This window comes from Podarcis gaigeae (assembly GCF_964106915.1).
Source record: "Podarcis gaigeae genome assembly, chromosome: 5".
NCBI classification, from domain to species: Eukaryota; Metazoa; Chordata; class Lepidosauria; order Squamata; family Lacertidae; genus Podarcis; species Podarcis gaigeae.
This window is the reverse complement of record NC_139681.1, coordinates 77313154-77329873: the sequence shown is the minus strand read 5'-3', so window position 1 is coordinate 77329873 and position 16720 is coordinate 77313154. Positions and strand designations below refer to the sequence as shown.

Here is a 16720-nt window from a genome sequence, read left to right as displayed (position 1 = left end):
CAGTATACTATAGTATCAAAATAATGTTTTTATTTCCAGAATATGGATAGATATTCAAGAGCACTGCTTATTCTTCTACAGTTCTCCAGAATCTATTGTCAACAAGGATTTTCAACTAATATGAAAGATCGGAAAAGAGAAAGACTTCGTGTTGATGAGATGAGAGTTTGTTTGTCTGTCTGAGATTAGGCCTAAGAAGCAAGCTCATACTTCTCACTGAGTTTGTATACCTACTTAATGTAAAAGGCTTGCTTATAATTATATTTGGGGAACGACCCATGTTCTTATGTAGCTGCATCCTTTTATACTTTCTGGATGTCCCATGATCATATTATAAAGAAGTTGTGTTCTGTGTTATAAATCAGCCACAAAGAGTCGGGGGTTTTGTTGTTATGCAATGTATTTCTTATCAGTTAGAAAGGAGCGAGCAAATTTTTATTCTGAAAGTGTTGCCCAGAGAAAAAAGTTGGAGAACTCTGCACTAGGAGTAAGCCACACCGAATTCAGTGGAATATAACTTCTCTTTTTTTTTTATAATAATCTTTATTAAATTTTTCAAAAGGTTACAAATAACAGAACAGAAAAAGAGAAAAAAGAAAAAAGAGAAAAATAAAAAAGACCAAAGAAAAAAGAAAAGAGGAAAGACAAAAAACAGCAAAGAAGGTTTCCACCTTTAAGCTCATTTTCTATAACTTCTTTTCAAGACTTCCCCACGCCTCCCCTTATTGTATTCCATCTTCAATTGTTTAATCAAGCAAGTTTTCCACTTAATATCCTAAGACATAGTTTGTTTAAAATCACTTAACCCTAGTTTAATTAAGATAATTTTCTATAATAGAATTAAACTTTAATTCGTTGTTGTACCTTAGCCATCTATTAAAATATATACCTTAGCCCTGTGTATAGAAAAGAAGAAGGAAAAAGAAAAGACAAAAGACAAAATAATATACCCTTCCTAAGGTTGCCACTATTTCCCCTCCACCGATTCCCCATTTTTATAATAATATTAATAATAAAACAGAACAAAAAAAGAAACCCCTAATTTTTATACTCCTAAAGCGAAAAAAGAAAAAAAGAGCAGACCCCCTTCGGACTGTTAAGTCCCACCCTTCCCTCCCCGGTTTCCATCCCTATCCAAAGTCCATTTGGTCCATCTTTTTAGCCTGGTGATCTTACGTCCAAAGCACGCAAGTCTCTTTCAGTCCCTTTCAGCCGGTTTCTTCGGAAATCTCTCTTGCTTAACACCCAGGGTCGAAGATACTTTTTCTCGGTGCTGACCATGATTGTTCCAATAAATCCTACTTGTTTACACGTGGTGCTCCAACACTGTTTCCAGGATCTATATGTCCCCATTAGTCCGACTTTCACCTTGGTCAATTTAAGATTCTTCTTAACAAATCTCCAATTCTCTTTTCTCTTCTGTAGCATCTCAGCCGTCCCTTCTTTCAGCTCCTCCTGCTTGGCAGATATCTCCTCCTCCTCAATCTTTTGTGCTTTTTCCTGTCCAGCTGCCTGTGTTTTGAGCAACGAGTCTTTTTCCAATTCAATTGGTGTGTCTTCAGATAACTTCAGGTTTAAGGGGCTCGTAGACAAAACAAAACCTTTCTCATTCATCTCTAGCAACTTTCCCACGAGAGAGTTCAGCTCTTTCAAGTCAGCACATATTTCCTGTATTCCCTGTTTTAGTTCCATTCTTGTAATGTCCAAGGATCCCCTCTAGAGGGATTCTGGTTACTTAGTGTTCTTTTCCCCTCCGACCCAAAAGTCAGATTTAGTTGTAACAATCTTTCTTTGTTTTCAATATTTTGTAGCGATATAACCGGTTAAAGTTTCAACTTTCGATTCTTCCAACTTTGACAGCTAGTTTGACAGCTGTCAAAGGTTTCTATAAATCCTCAGCAGACTCTTGACTCGGGTTACTCCCGGGCTTGAGAAGAATGGTATTTAATTCAAATAAAATAGACTCCAATCCTCCAGCACATTAGCTTAGTCCTTTTAAATCCTTTTAAATCCGTGGAATTTGTATCTTTATCCAATCCCAGCAACTCTTCCCGCGGCCTTAGTTGACAGGTCCTTGCTTTGAGCTGTTTACAATAGGGGGGAGACGGACTTCCTCTTTTTTTCAGCTCCCCCGCTCGTGCTGAATCCAAAACCAAATATATTGTAATCCAATTTTCAAATTACTCACGGGTAGTTGTTCTTGCTTTTAAGTCCGAATTTGGTGGGAAGAAGTCAGCGCTGACCGGAGAATGGCTTGCGGCTTCGCTCAGCAGGGGAAGCGGAGGACTCACAGCACCACGCCACTCCCTGGCACCCGATCCGTAGCCTTTAAAAAGGCTCCTTCACGAGTCGGGAGGGCGCTTATGGTGCCCGCCGAGTCACCATGTCCATGGGCTCCGTACCCGTGGTTTTTAAGGGTCCCCGTGTCGCCGGCACGGCAAGACCCAATCCCCTGCTAAGCCGATTCCCTCCGGAGCTCGGAGGGAATCCGCCATTAGCCAGTCACGCCAACCCGGAAGTCCTCTCAGTGGAATATAACTTCTCAGTAGGTGTGTATAGTGTTGCACTGCAAAGGCTTTAAAGGCTATTAATGGCTCATAACTGAGTCTGGAGGGAAATGGCTGACCATGCTACTAGATAAAGGTAAAGATGGAACTAGATAAAAAGTAGCATGTTCCAACTCCAAGCCTGGCAACTGCATTTTGGACCAGTTGAAGGATTTTCCTAGGAGCTACTATTTCACTTTATCTATTGAAGGCGGTGGGTTTTTGCTGCAATCTTAGCCACTCTGTTTTGCTATCACACAACCCTGGAAGGGGTAGTAACAGTGTTTGTTTGGGGTTGTTTGCTTGTTTTTATTGAATATTTTATTGGGTTACAGAAGTACACATAGTGTTTCTGGTGTTTGTTGTGATATGGGTGCAAAAGCATAACAGAAAGTAGGACTGAATCGTTCAGAAGTGGTTCCAAAATTAAGGAATGTTAGAAGGATGCTGGAATGAAGTTATGTGGTTTTAGCAGCAATGTTACAAAGGAGTATGTAAAAATGGATTGTTAACAGGTGAGAATGTAAAGTTACAATATATTAAGATAAATTATTAAGATAAAAACAAAGATGGAAAGGATTTGCTGAATTAACTAACTGAACTAGAACACAAAAAGGGAGGTGTGAGGAGGTCAAGGAAACAAGCAAATGAAAGATAAGATATGGAAAAACTGATTTGTTTTTAATTGTTTTTATTTTTCTGTATTTTGTATTTTTTGTTTTATTTTCTTTTATTTTTGTAATTTTGTTGAAACTTCAATAAATATTATTTTTTTAAAAAACCAAACAGAAGTGGTATCCAAGAACACACACGCACACAAAGAACTAATCAGTTGAAGCCATGCACACACCTTGATAACGCGACAACGTTCCTAAGCATGTTAATGGGCCCATTGGAACCTTATCTACATACAGCTACCCCTCTGGAAATCTGGCGATTATCATTGTACGAAGGAGTGAGGGCACAGGCTACATTGCCATAGTACAAGACGACAAGCCTGAGAATGCAGAAATCCAAGCAGTGTTCGATTCCTGTGGCAATGGGACTTGCTATCATTCAAATAGAAATGTGTGGTACGTTCAGTTCAATCAGTTTGGTCTTGTTTTACATTTAGGTTGTAAAATGTATACCAGTGTTTTGTACTTGCAATTTGAAGGGTGGTCAGGACCTCATTTTCTAATTCAAAAACATATGCAGTGTCCTTTGTTAACCAAATGGCAAATATAGAATACTGGAGGTTACTGGTGAACGTAAAAATTCCAACTGAAGTTTAAAAATGGATTTCCCGCCGAGAAAACCACAAGAATTGGAAATTTGAGAGCCATTTCGAAAGGTTCTCGTTTGTTCCCAGAATAGTCACGTGTTTCAGCCCTGCTGTGAGAAAGGGAAGTTATAAGACAGAATGGCGTTTTAGCTGCTGGGCCGTGGCTTCCTTTCAGCAGAGGCAGGCTGGCAGAATTAGAAGCAAGAGGAAGAGGTTAGCGTCTGAGCAAGGGACCATGGCTGAATGCCAGTCAGGGACAGAGCAGTAACCTGGGTGCAAGAACAGCCTGACAGGAAGATGTTCATTACATGAGGTTTGTCCCATCACAACAACACTGCGCTGGGAGAAACGGCATCCTCTGAACTTGCTGAGCTCCTGGGTATTAAAAACCCCAGAAGCCAAATTTGTAGTTCTGCCTCCTGATGAAAGAAGTGCTAGGTGAGAAATTGTATGGGTTTTAATCAATCAGTCAGCTCATTAAATACATTTACATTTTCTTGTAAGTAAAATCAACCAGTGCCAGTGTGGTGTAGCGGTTAAGAGTGGTAGTCTCGTAATCTGGGGAACCGGGTTCGCGTCTCCGCTCCTCCACATGCAGCTGCTGGGTGACCTTGGGCCAGTCACACTTCTCTGAAGTCTCTCAGCCCCACTCACCTCACAGAGTGTTTGTTGTGGGGGAGGAAGGGAAAGGAGAATGTTAGCCGCTTTGAGACTCCTTCGGGTAGTGATAAAGCGGGATATCAAATCCAAACTCCTCCTCTTCTTCTTCAACCTTTTTTAAAAAAGAAAACACGTTCCGTGTTTTCACATTGACGAATGCCTATGCCACAGCAGCTATATTAGAAAAGGTACCCCCCTCCTATGTCAAAAGAGAAGGAACAACTCTTCTGGGATGGTGTCTGTGTCAAATTAATTGGGGGCAGCTTGTTAGCCAGTGAAAAGGTTTTTAATGGAATACTTAGTTAAACACTATCCTATTTATGTAGCAATGGAGACGATGATCCTAAGAGTTGGGTGGGGTAACTGTTAGCAGGCAGGCTGATTTTTGATGAGGCAAGTGACCCCGGTGTGGAGGCAAGCCAGTATTCAGTTTTTGTTGATCTGAACTTGGAGCTTGCCCTTGTACCTTCTCCATTTCCCCCCTATTTGATTTGGCAGTACAGTGGTACCTTGGGTTACAGACGCTTCAGGTTACAGACTCCGCTAACCCAGAAATAGTACCTCAGGTTAAGAACTTTGCTTCAGGATGAGAACAGAAATTGCGCAGCGGCAGCAGGAGGCCCCATTAGCTAAAGTGGTACCTCAGGTTAAGAACAGTTTCAGGTTAAGAACGGACCTCCAGAACGAATTAAGTTCTTAACCTGAGGTACCACTGTATCTGGATGTGAAGATATTTTCAGACAAGGGCTTGGGCTGTACAGCCAGGTTTTCCCCCCTTCCCTTTCGGAGGTCCTCTCAAGTTGTTATTTTCCACATTTAGGATAAATGTTACGATTCGAGGAGGACATTATTCGGACGAAGCTGGCAACAAAGTGAAAACGTGGATCTGGCCCAACAATTTGCAGAAGTGTGTCTCGAGAGCACCGTTTAAGCCAGTCTTTCTATCCTTGAACCAGAACGTTGGTGTCAGGATAGTTGAGCAAGACAAAGTAGCCATTTCTTTCCTTGCAAGGGGCAAGCAGGCAAAAATCAACATAGGAGCAAAAGTAAAGGTACTTTATTTCAGAGTTAATATGGGGGAGAGTAGATGAGTTTACATGTTCTTAACAAGAGAGGGTGGGATTGTTTTGGGGGTAAATATAGAAAACGTTTTCGAAAAAAGGAATGGAGCAGTTTGCTTCGAACTTACAGGGCTATTTGAAAAACGAAGTTAAATTGGCCAAAGACTGACACATAGTTTATCTGGTTTGTACAAGACAATGCCTATAGTTCAGCATCCCTTGACCAAATAAACCAAAATGTCAGTCAGATGGAAGTTGGGGTTCCCCCCCTCTAGTGAACAAAAAGAGGGAAACAAATTATAATTTCAAAAAGATTTATGAAAGCATTTACTTGTATGAATTTGTATAACCAAGAATTCAGGTTGAGACTCAAATGATGTGGCTTATAGGATAAGTTAAGAAAAAAGCAGACTGAGAACAGGCCAAGGAAGAATATTATATAAAACTTTAAAATTAAAAATCTAGTGGGTAGAACACTCTTCAGCCATGAAGTTTAAGAATTGCTTATGTAATTCTTGCTTATGTAAGAATTGCTTATGTAAACACACTGATCCATGCAGATTATCAGTGTGCCCATAACTGTTCTTGAACTTCTCTCAAGCACACATTGCTTAGCGATATAGTTCCATACATTAAATTTCAGCATATTTGAAAATGAGAGCAGGAACGGCATGCTTTTTTTTTTTTTTTTAACAGGGAGTGCAAGGAATAGCAGTTTTAGAGAATAAAAGGACATTGGGATGGATCCATCTAAGTTCTATTCAGAATAGATCCATTGAAATTAATGGACCTAAGTTAGCCATTCCCATTAATTTCAATGGGTCTACTGTGAGTAGGAATAATATTGGACATATTAGCAAATGTTAGAGAATCCAGCCCTTCTTGAGGTTTCAGCAAATGTGGTGCCCATGTGCATGCGAAGAGGGAAGTTTCTGAAATACTCATGTGACCTGAGTTGGTTTTTTGCTATTTCTGCAGTTTTAATGAGGTTGAATAAAAATAGGGTTGGTGTTTTGTTTTTTGAAAGCAACTTTTTAAAGGCTTTGGGAAGGGAAAACTGAAGGTGGCTCATCCACTTAATCCCATGTTCTCAAGAGGGTAGATATTAGTGCTCTTTGAACCCCTCATTCCTTTTCCAATTTGTTTTTGGCTTGTTTTTTTGTTTTGTTTTTTACATTATTTCCCCTCCTACTGGGAAGCATGAGAGGGAAATTAAAGTGAACCAACAATGCCAAATTCAGGGCTGGCGTAGTTAACCCCTGGTCTGAGGGCATGCCAAGGAATGGGGATGTTCTCCAAACCACCCTCTTTTTAACCTTGCCAACATCAACAAGGTCTGACCATCAGTAAATTCCAGGTAAGAAGAGGGAATCTGGTCCTTGCCTCTCTTCACACTCAGAGAGAAATAAGACAGCAACGTTGGTCAGTCTCACAGTAACACTGATTTAATTTTCCTTGATTTAAAACAATACTCACTGTTAGGTTTCCTTCCCTGTGTGACCTTTCTGACTTTGTGCAAGCAAGAACTGCCATGTGACTGGGGAACTACATTAACTCCTTGCTTTTTTGCTTCCTTAAAAGCCGCTCGCTGAGCATCACCCATGGCCGAAGTTTGTGTCTGAAGATGACCTCTTCCTGTTTGCCTGCCGGATAAAGATTCTCCGCATCTTTGCTAAACTGCAAGGGTGTTTAGATTTTCCTAACAACGACTGGTGGGCTAAACTCCAGCTGCCTTCGTTTCTTTTCACTAAGGCTTTGAAGTTAATGAACCTTTGTAAGGAATGTGAAGTAAGTTCTGCTCTGGACACCTTAATCATGGAAACATTAAATTCACCAGCCTGATCATGATTATGTTGTATGAAGATACTTGTTTCGTTGTTCAAAGGAATATTTACTGTTATGTTGAATTCTAGAGGTATCGGAAATCAGATCTCAGGATTCATTTAATAACAGTTCCATTTATGCTGGTCACATAACACGCAGTACCTTCTTATGTTATACAGCAGAAAAAGGGGACACTGAGCCTACTTTAGGCAGGAAGTTAAATTAGATTGGCATTTTAGTACCACCCAACTATGATTTTGGTGCTGTTATGGTGCTGTTATAGAGTCCAGACTCTAATTGAGGAATTGAGCTTAGACAGGTGGACTCATCCATTGTCACCTGAGACAGACAGATGCAACTGTAATGGTCCTGGCAGCATGGCTTGGATCTTTGTGAGGTTTACAACTCACAAAGGAGCCCAAACTTCCTCACATCTGATCTGCAGCATGAGTCGATTCCTGTCATATATGACTTTGTACTGTGGCATTTCACAAGCGATTGAAGGGTGTAACAATACTAGAAACCAATTGCTTATGTGCCATGCCTGTCCAGTTTCCCTGAATAGCCCTGCATGGCCACTAATTTCTGTTCTCCGTCTTGTTAGAAAACAAGCAGCAAGTCAATGGAAGCAACAGCTGTATGGGACGTCCTCCCAAGAACAGGGCGGGGGGGGGCGGGGCGGTTAAGTTTAACAATTTAATAAATAACTATATAATACAGCAATAAGGGTAGGAGAAGAACATAAAGGCTGGAGATAGATTTGGGTTTTTATTTAAGTTTGTTTATTGATGCTTGGATTAAATTAACTGCATAGAAATTGTTACTTAAACTAGACCCAACACATTTCCCCTTCTAGCTTGTTTATCTAGCCACATGTGGAACCAGATAACCAGGCAAAGAGGAACATATATCTTACAAAGGGAAGGTAGACTGGATAACACCACGTACAAAATTCTGTGTTAGGATAAAATTATTTGCACACTTATTCCTAAAAGGCACTTATTAAAAAGAACACTAAGAGGGGAAATATATGCAGCACTGTTTTCTTAGCTCACTGTTGATCTCTGCGTCACCAAATTATGGTTAACTGCCCAGTAGTGGAATAGATAGAATAGGAAGAAAACTTGGGTGCGCATTTGGACTTTTTCTGCATTACCTTTTTTTACTGGTGATCGGTGCACAATAAGCTTCCCATCTGCTTTATGGTGGGTTTCCTCTCTTCTGCCTTGAATCAAGAAATGGTGAGTACCCCTCTGACACTGTTGAAGGGAGGAGATTTAGGCAGTTGATCCCCAGATGAATTTCCTCCGCAGGGTAAGTCACTTTGGTTTATGATGTTGAAATGGTTCACTGCCAACCTGTTAGACCTGTGGGGTTTTATTTGTCCCTTTCCCTTACACTTCAACATTTTGACCAACTGGGTTCTTATATCCTTGCTGTATAGCGAATAGATAAAAGGATTTATCAGAGAATTGGCTTCTCCTAAAATGTATAACAAATCCTTCAGCTGTGAGCTCAGGATGCAGGAGGTACAAGTAGCTTTCACAATGGCAGCTACATAATAAGGGCTCCAGAAGAGGACAAAACAGATAATCACAATGAGGACTGTCCTCAGAGCTTTGAAATGGCGGAGAGGAGCAGTAGGGATATCTGGGTGCAAGCAGACACGCTGGATCTGCTTCTGATGAAGATAAGCAATCCTCCCCACCGAGATATGTAAACAGACCAAGGTCAGCAAGGCAGGGATATAGATGCCAAAGCAGATTATGTACAGGTAGTCACCCTTGGCTGCTGCCAGGACCCCACAGCTACCTGAGAGTTCACTTTGTTGAAGTTGTGAGAAAATAAGGGGCATGTGTCCTACCAAGAAGGAAACCGTCCACAGGACAACAAGAGAGAAGACTATAGGTTTCTTGCTCATCAGTGTAGGGTAATGAAGAGGCAGCTTCACTGCCACGTACCTGTCCAGCGAAACCAAAAGCAAGGTGAGAATGGACCCAATGCAAGGAGTGATGCTCATGCAGATCCGCAAGAGACAAATAAACAGATTTCGGTCAAATAGTGCATCTGTTGCATCATCCAAAGCTTCCCCAATGCACATCACACCAACCAGTAGATCAGCAGCTGCCAAGTTAAGGATGAAGACATAGTTTCTGCTTGGTTTCTTCTTTCTCAGCTGACAGATGACTATGATCACCAAGAGGTTGGATGATGGGATGAAGACGCTTAAGAAGGCATGTAGCACTGTACACAAGGTATCCGGCATCTTTGGGAAGCAGCAGTGGAAACTACTGGGTTTAACATATGCGTTGCATATGCAACTTACATTCAATCCACAAGAGGCGACATCAGGCTTGGAGGAAACATACTACCATTGAGAAACTGGTAGAAGTAACAGCAGCAAGAAGTGATGATCCAGTGTCTAGAATCCATTGGCTCTGCTCTGCTGGTCAGATGGTTCCTTTCAAACTTCTGGGCAATGTTTGCCATTGAGAGAGATTGCCAGCATCACTGTAGCTTCCGAGTTCTTTTCCCTGTGTGAATATAGGTTTTTCTTTTTCACCTGGCAGAGGTGTGTCTGAAGATGCATGAAGGCTTCAGGCACAGTGAACTCGTTGGCTTGAGGAGGAGGGGGAAAACACCTGGGGCGGGCAGTGCAGCCTTGTTCAATCAGTTCCTGAAACTGTCTTTGACGCAGAAAGATAAGGAAGGCATTTGACAAACAGAGTGGAGAAACATTGTGAGCTCCCCCCCACCATTAGGCAGCTGAAATGAGCTCGTGCAGTTTAAAAAGCATGCTCCGTATGCATGCAGGAAAATATTCCTGTGTGTTTATGCTATTAATGTCAATGGAGTCAAATTATTTGATCTGGGGTAGAAAACATACTTCAGTTACTACGGCCAGAAAAAGGTCATTGTTTCCAGTTTAGTGGATATTGGATGTAAATACAAGGCTAGGATGTGAACTGGTAAAAGCTCACCAGAATCCATGCTTTCCAATACTGGTTAACTGTGTTAAAGTAAAATGGGGGCTTAGTACTTCCTACATTTTATTTAGGAATGCAGTCTTGGTGTATTTCCTTACTTGGATTATTAAGTCCCATTGAACTCAAATCTCTAATAAGACAAGAATAAGATCACACTGTTAACTTGATTAAACACTTTTTAAAAATCAATTGTTCCGCATCCTCTAGCTGTCTTTCAGAGCAGGGAAGGCTTGGAGGTATATCACCTGCACTGCCTGAAACAAGTTCTAAATTCAATCCCAGACAACTCCATGTATGGCTAAGAGAGCCCTCTCCTTGAAAACGCTTGCCAGTCAGTGTAGAAAAAATGCTGAACTAGCTGGATTAATACAGTGGTAAAAAGGTAAAGGTAAAGGTACCCCTGCCCATACGGGCCAGTCTTGACAGACTCTGGGGTTGTGCGCCCATCTCACTCAAGAGGCCAGGGGCCAGCGCTGTCCGGAGACACTTCCGGGTCACGTGGCCAGCGTGACATCGCTGCTCTGGCGAGCCAGAGCCGCACACGGAAACGCTGTTTACCTTCCCGCTGGTAAGCGGTCCCTATTTATCTACTTGCACCCGGAGGTGCTTTCGAACTGCTAGGTTGGCAGGCGCTGGGACCGAGCAGCGGGAGCGCACCCCGCCGCAGGGATTCGAACCGCCGACCTTTCGATCGGCAAGTCCTAGGCGCTGAGGCTTTAACCCACAGCGCCACCTGCGTCCCCAATACAGTGGTACCTCAGGTTAAGTACTTAATTCGTTCCGGAGGTCTGTACTTAACCTGAAACTGTTCTTAACCTGAAGCACCACTTTAGCTAATGGGGCCTCCCGCTGCTGCCACGCCGCCGGAGCAAGATTTCTGTTCTCATCCTGAAGCAAAGTTCTTAACCTGAAGCACTATTTCTGGGTTACCGGAGTGTGTAACCCATAACTGTCAAGCGTCCCTTATTTGGCGGGACAGTCCCTTATTCCAGCGCCATGTCCCGCTGCTGTCCCTTATTGATGTCTCTTAAATAAGCTACTGAAGGTAATGGGGCCCTTTCTATGTCCAGCTTGCTTTGTCAACAAATTGTTGCTTTTTTTGTGTGTTGAAGATATGCTATATGGTAATTTATGGACCTAATAGGTATCTAAAGCCATTTGCACGCAACAAAATAGGTATTTTATAAAAGTAATTGTTGATCCCTTATTTTGGCTGTTGATCCCTTATTTTTGAGGCTGCTGGTCCCTTATTTTCAAATCTGTAAGTTGACAGCTATGGTGTAACCTGAAGCATATGTAACCTGAGGTACCACTGTATTCTGACTCTGTGTAAGGGAGCTTCCTAACACTTGCATGTTTTAGGTTGCCAAGAAATCTTGCATTTTCCTTCTAAGTTCAAGGGTATGCGTTTGAGAGTTGTGATTTAGGACGGGTAAAAAAAGAATGTGGTGTCTTTGAGGCATTTTGGTCTGTAACTCCTGTCAGCCCCAGACAGCATGGTCAAGGTTGACTGACAGTTCAACAGCATCTGTTCTACACAGAACACTCGCAGGTTTCCATCCTCCAGAAATCAATGTTTTGCAATGACACTGCAATATAAAAATGACAGTAGAGGACAAAGAGTAAGAGGAGGGGTGGTACAAGAAGGGGCAGAACAAATTAGTAAATCTCCTCCATTATCCCCCAAAGCCAAACCCAGCTTCCGGGCAGTTATAGAAACTAAGTCTGTTGCTTATATTTCTGAGAGTAACCAGAGCAGGGACCCAAATAGAGAGGGACAAGAACAGATAAATTATGGAAAATTGGGTGCTGGAAAGAATAAGCAGTCCATAAATAGTTGCAACAAATAGAACTGTGCTCTCTGTTAAGGTTTGTGAGGAAAGAGAATTTTATAGTGTACGGACAAAGGTATACCCAACTGTGCTATATTTAGACAACTGCAAGGAACTGGTTCAACTCAGGACTCTAATATGTTGTCAATTTATCCTCTGTCCAAACAGTATTTTCATTAAGTTCACATTTACTGCACTTTCCAGTTTTATTGTCAACCATTCCAAGATAGGCATCACTAGCGACTACTTGTTAGTGGCCACCAGAAGAGTTTCAGTAATAGCTCTGCAAACACTGCTTTGGAGAGATTGTACCTTGTGGCTGTTCCTAAGCAATTCACACAGAACATCTGCCAAGCTTTTAGGGCCTGCAAGCTTCTAATCCTAGGTCTTTAAAACAGCGGCTAGTTACAGCTATGAGAAATAGGGACCCAACAGGATACAGCTCATAGGACCATCCTGCAGAATTGATGATGTACTGCCTATTGATATTGTCCTCCAAGAAGTTTCGACTGGAAAAAATAAAAAGAAAAGGGGTGGGGTGGGGTGGGGAGAGGAGAGGAGAGAGACAGAAATAATCTCTTTTCAAAGGTATTACCTGAAGTATTTTTGTATGGTTTCAAAACTGCAGCACCTTGAAAACAGGAAAAGCAAGGCAACAGAATTTAAGGTCCTATGAAGTGGGAAACAATCCATTTCATAATGGAGCACCAAAGTATTATTTAATCACTTTGATTAGAAGCCCAAAAGAATATTGAGAAAAAACAAGTATATGGCTTTGGGTGCTCAATAAAATTGTAAGTGAATTCACAATTGTGTGTGATTTCAGTGGGACTTTACTTTTTCCAGGGCCAAACCCTTTGGTGTTCTCAGTCAAAAGATTTGTGAGAGTCACGTACTTTTGGCTTACTGAAGACCAGTTATGAAGGATTAAACAAGTGACGTGTCCCATATTGCAAGGGTAGGAAGTCTTCAGCCTTCCAGATTTATTTTTAGTTCAACTTTATCAGCGCCAGCTAGCACAGCTAATTGTCAGGAATGTGTAGTCCAGCAATAATTGGAGGGCCACAGGGCGTCACACACCCACACAGAACATGTATACAGACAGTATACAGAACATTATTTCTTGTTTAAACTCTCATTTTGTTGTTTTAAAAATACTGTCAGTCAGGGGTGGCTAACCTGTGGCCTTTCAAGTTTTGAACTACAATTCTAATTAGTCCCAGCCAGCTTGGCCAGAGGTCAGACAATGGACAATATTTGGAAGGTCTCTCGTTAGCCACCCATGTTGCAGATCAGAAGTAAAGAACCTGATCTGGCCAGCAGGCTATTCTTCTAGTTCCTACCCCTTGTGGGCTGAATTTGGTGGGCAAGGTTAACCACCAGAAAATTGCCTGATGTCACAGTGATGTCACCAGGCTTGCAAAGAACTCTGTGTGGTGTTTTGAACAAATGCTGATCAGCAGATTTGAAGTCATGCCCTATGAGCTGATGGGCAGTGACTTCAACCATACCTTTTGCAAGGATTGGCCACACAAGTGCAGTCTCCAAGGGCAACCAGATCTTTATGGAGTCATGACTCTTTGCCCCATGCCTGACATCAGGTGTGGGAGAGGTGGGCATTGTTTCAGGTAAACAGTCTCGCAGGCCCAACTTGGACCTCTGGCACAGGTCCCCCACCCCCACCCTCCATTGTAAATAACTGAAATTAAAAGTAACTCTGTTATTAAAATGTTTGAATTATGGTGCTGGAGGAGACTCTTGAGAGTTCCATGGAGTGCAAGATCAAACCTATCCATTCTTAAGGAAATCAGCCCTGAGTGCTCACTGGAAGGACAGGTCGTGAAGCTGAGGCTCCAATACTTTGGCCACCTCATGAGAAGAGAAGACTCCCTGGAAAAGACCCTGATGTTGGGAAAGATGGAGGGCACAAGGAGAAGGGGGTGACAGAGGACAAGATGGTTGGACAGTGTTCTCGAAGCTACTGCGGGAGGCAGTGGAAGACAGGAGTGCCTGGTGTGCTCTGGTCCATGGGGTCACGAACATTCGGACACAACTAAACGACTAAACAACAACAACAGTTATTAAAATAAACGAATGCTACAAGTAAAAGGGCTTTGGAATGATCTAGTATAAATTACGGGAACAAGCATAAATTACGCTGGTGCTAGAATGTGAAGAACGGAGGCAATCACAAGATTTGTATCCATAACAAAGAAAAGTTTCCCTTTTGTTTACTTGAATACAAACACTGCTTCCAAGACATCATACCAAACATGTTAAGAAGGGTAGGAACAAGCAGCTATTAACCTTGTAGCAGGTTAATGCCTGGGAGTGGAAGGCTTGACATGAATGTGGACAGAAGGCAGCCTGGGAGGAACCTGGCTGCATGTAGCAAAATAAAATTATGAAGGAGAGGCTAAAGGACCACAACCACCAGTCAGTCTCTGTCTCAAATGCAACTCGTCCCTGGTTTCAGGATTCTTCTCTTGAACACCCCTTACTCAGTGCCGGATTTACGTATAAGCTAAACAAGCTATAGGTTAGGTCACATGGGTAGGCAAACTAAGGCCTGGGGGCCGGATCCGGCCCAATCGCCTTCTCAATCCGGCCCATAAATCAGCGTGTTTTTACATAAGTAGAATGTGTCCTTTTATTTAAAATGCATCTCTGGATTATTTGTGGGGCCTGCCTGGTGTTTTTACAGAAGTAGAACGTGTGCTTTTATTTAAAGTGCATCTCTGGGTTATTTGTGGGGCATAGGAATCTGTTCATCCCCCCCAAAAAAATAGTCCAGCCCCCCACAAGGTCTGTGGGACAGTGGACCAGCCCCCTGCTGAAAAAGTTTGCTGACCCCTGGCTTAGGACTTTCTTGGGGGCCCCCAAAAAATTTAGAGGGAAAAAAACCTGGATGTACATTTCCAAAATATAAGTTCAACATATACTTTGATAAAATACATATTTTGTTATATGCAAATGGCTTTAGATACCCATTAGGTCCATAAATTACCACATAGCATATATTCAACACACAAAAACAGCGACAATTTGCTGTTGACAAAGGACAGCTGGACATATAAAGGGCCCCATTATCTTCAGTAGCTTAGGGCCTCATCAAACCTAAATCTGGCCCTTCTCCTACATGAGTGTTAAATTCCAAGTTGATTAAAATTCTGGTTCATTCTCAGAGTAACTACCTCAGTGACTAGTACATCAATAAGTCCTCATCTCTGTTCTACCCCAGATTTCCAAGTGGGGCAACAGTGGGCTCACTGCATGGCCAGAAGCTACAAGAAACCAACTTCCTGTTGTGCTTTTTACACAGCCCTGTTGTAATGCCATGAAGCTAGTTTTAAAACCATGCACTCTCAAAGCAGGAAGGTTCAAAAAGTGTCGATGTTCTGTACGGCTACAGTTTATGGAAATTAACAACCTAGCAACACACCTGAGCAACCACAAACACAGGTGCCACTCTGCTTGCTTGATACTAAAACTGTTTGTTCACATGGAGGTACATTTATTCATGGGAAAAGAAAATCCTTCCTTCACAAGACACATTCAGGGTGAGGGGAGGAATATACTGAATGCTGAGAGTTGGGGTGCATTTCACTGGTTATTCAAAAGGCTCAGGAGCTGATCAGCAGATTTGTCAGTAACATTTGATGGTCTGTAATTTACAACTCAAGCTGTGTTAAAGCCAACATGCACATGTAACTCATATCCATCAAGTATCTGTTTCACTCACATACAAACTGAAAACTTCAAAGACAAATCACGTCACAAGATACTCAAATTAGAAACAAACAGGTGAATGAGCATTAAAAGCTCGTATTAATGTTAGCTACATATGGATGAAAATTGCAGGCGTTTTAGTTACTAAATAGCTTTTCATTCCCTAACTCACTAGATCAACAGTGATAAAATAATAATAATAATTTACTTGTACCCCACCCATCTGGCTGGGTTTCCCCAGCCACTCTGGGCGGCTTCCAACAAAGATTAAAAATACATTAAAATCTCAGACATTTAAAACTTCCCTAAACATAACCCTAAACTTCCCTAAAAATATACAGCTTTTCCAACAACATAGTGGCATAAAACCACTTACTTAGATGAAAATGCAATACACTACAGAATAAATTTACTGCAGTTCCTGTTGAAAAGTACAATGTGTGCTACAGGTGACAAATCACTTATTTGACTACTCCTGCAAAGGTTTCCTGCATGTGGAGACTTCTTACTCATTCTGATTATTGGTGCCCAAGTTCCATCTTTCAGTTAGTGCGTCACAATAATGATTGTTTGCATATGCTTGCCAAATGCTGAGGAAAAGATGCTGTACATCAAATGCTTTCTCGTGAGCATCAACATTTTATGAACTTCAGACTTGGATAGTGCTAGCAATCTACTTGCAGAAAACATTTTAGGTATTTGTTTCTTTTTAAAATGAAACCTATGACCTTTCTACAATTTGGCTACAACAGACACAAGAAACCAATTTTTAAAAAATACATTAGAAAAACTGAGCTCTCCTCTGCATTTACCTGGG

The 16720-nt window shown here is 41.8% G+C and overlaps 2 protein-coding genes across 7 annotated transcripts in view; one reads left to right on the top strand and one right to left on the bottom strand.

The window, feature by feature from the left end:
* Positions 1 to 7379, top strand: part of ERICH6 (glutamate rich 6) — a 38557-nt gene extending 31178 nt beyond the window's left edge. For all 6 annotated transcript variants that reach the window (XM_083739456.1, XM_083739455.1, XM_083739458.1 and 3 more), the window contains 3 exons: positions 3461 to 3619; positions 5291 to 5522; positions 7113 to 7379. In XM_083739456.1, coding sequence (XP_083595582.1) covers positions 3461 to 3619; positions 5291 to 5522; positions 7113 to 7373 — 652 coding nt within the window. In that variant the 3' untranslated portion in view covers positions 7374 to 7379. The remainder of the gene's footprint in view (positions 1 to 3460; positions 3620 to 5290; positions 5523 to 7112) is intronic.
* A 12-nt stretch (positions 7380 to 7391) lies between these two features.
* On the bottom strand, positions 7392 to 10693 carry LOC310845011 (glucose-dependent insulinotropic receptor-like). Its single transcript, XM_083739879.1, has one exon. It carries the CDS (start codon positions 9619 to 9621, stop codon positions 8587 to 8589), a length of 1035 nt encoding a protein of 344 aa, XP_083596005.1. The 5' UTR covers positions 9622 to 10693; the 3' UTR covers positions 7392 to 8586.
* Between the last annotated feature and the right edge of the window lie 6027 nt (positions 10694 to 16720).

Coding starts and splice junctions, on each gene's coding strand:
- LOC310845011 (XM_083739879.1), bottom strand. CDS start 9,621: ATGCCGGATACCTTGTGTACAGTGCTACATGCCTTCTTAAGCGTCTTC.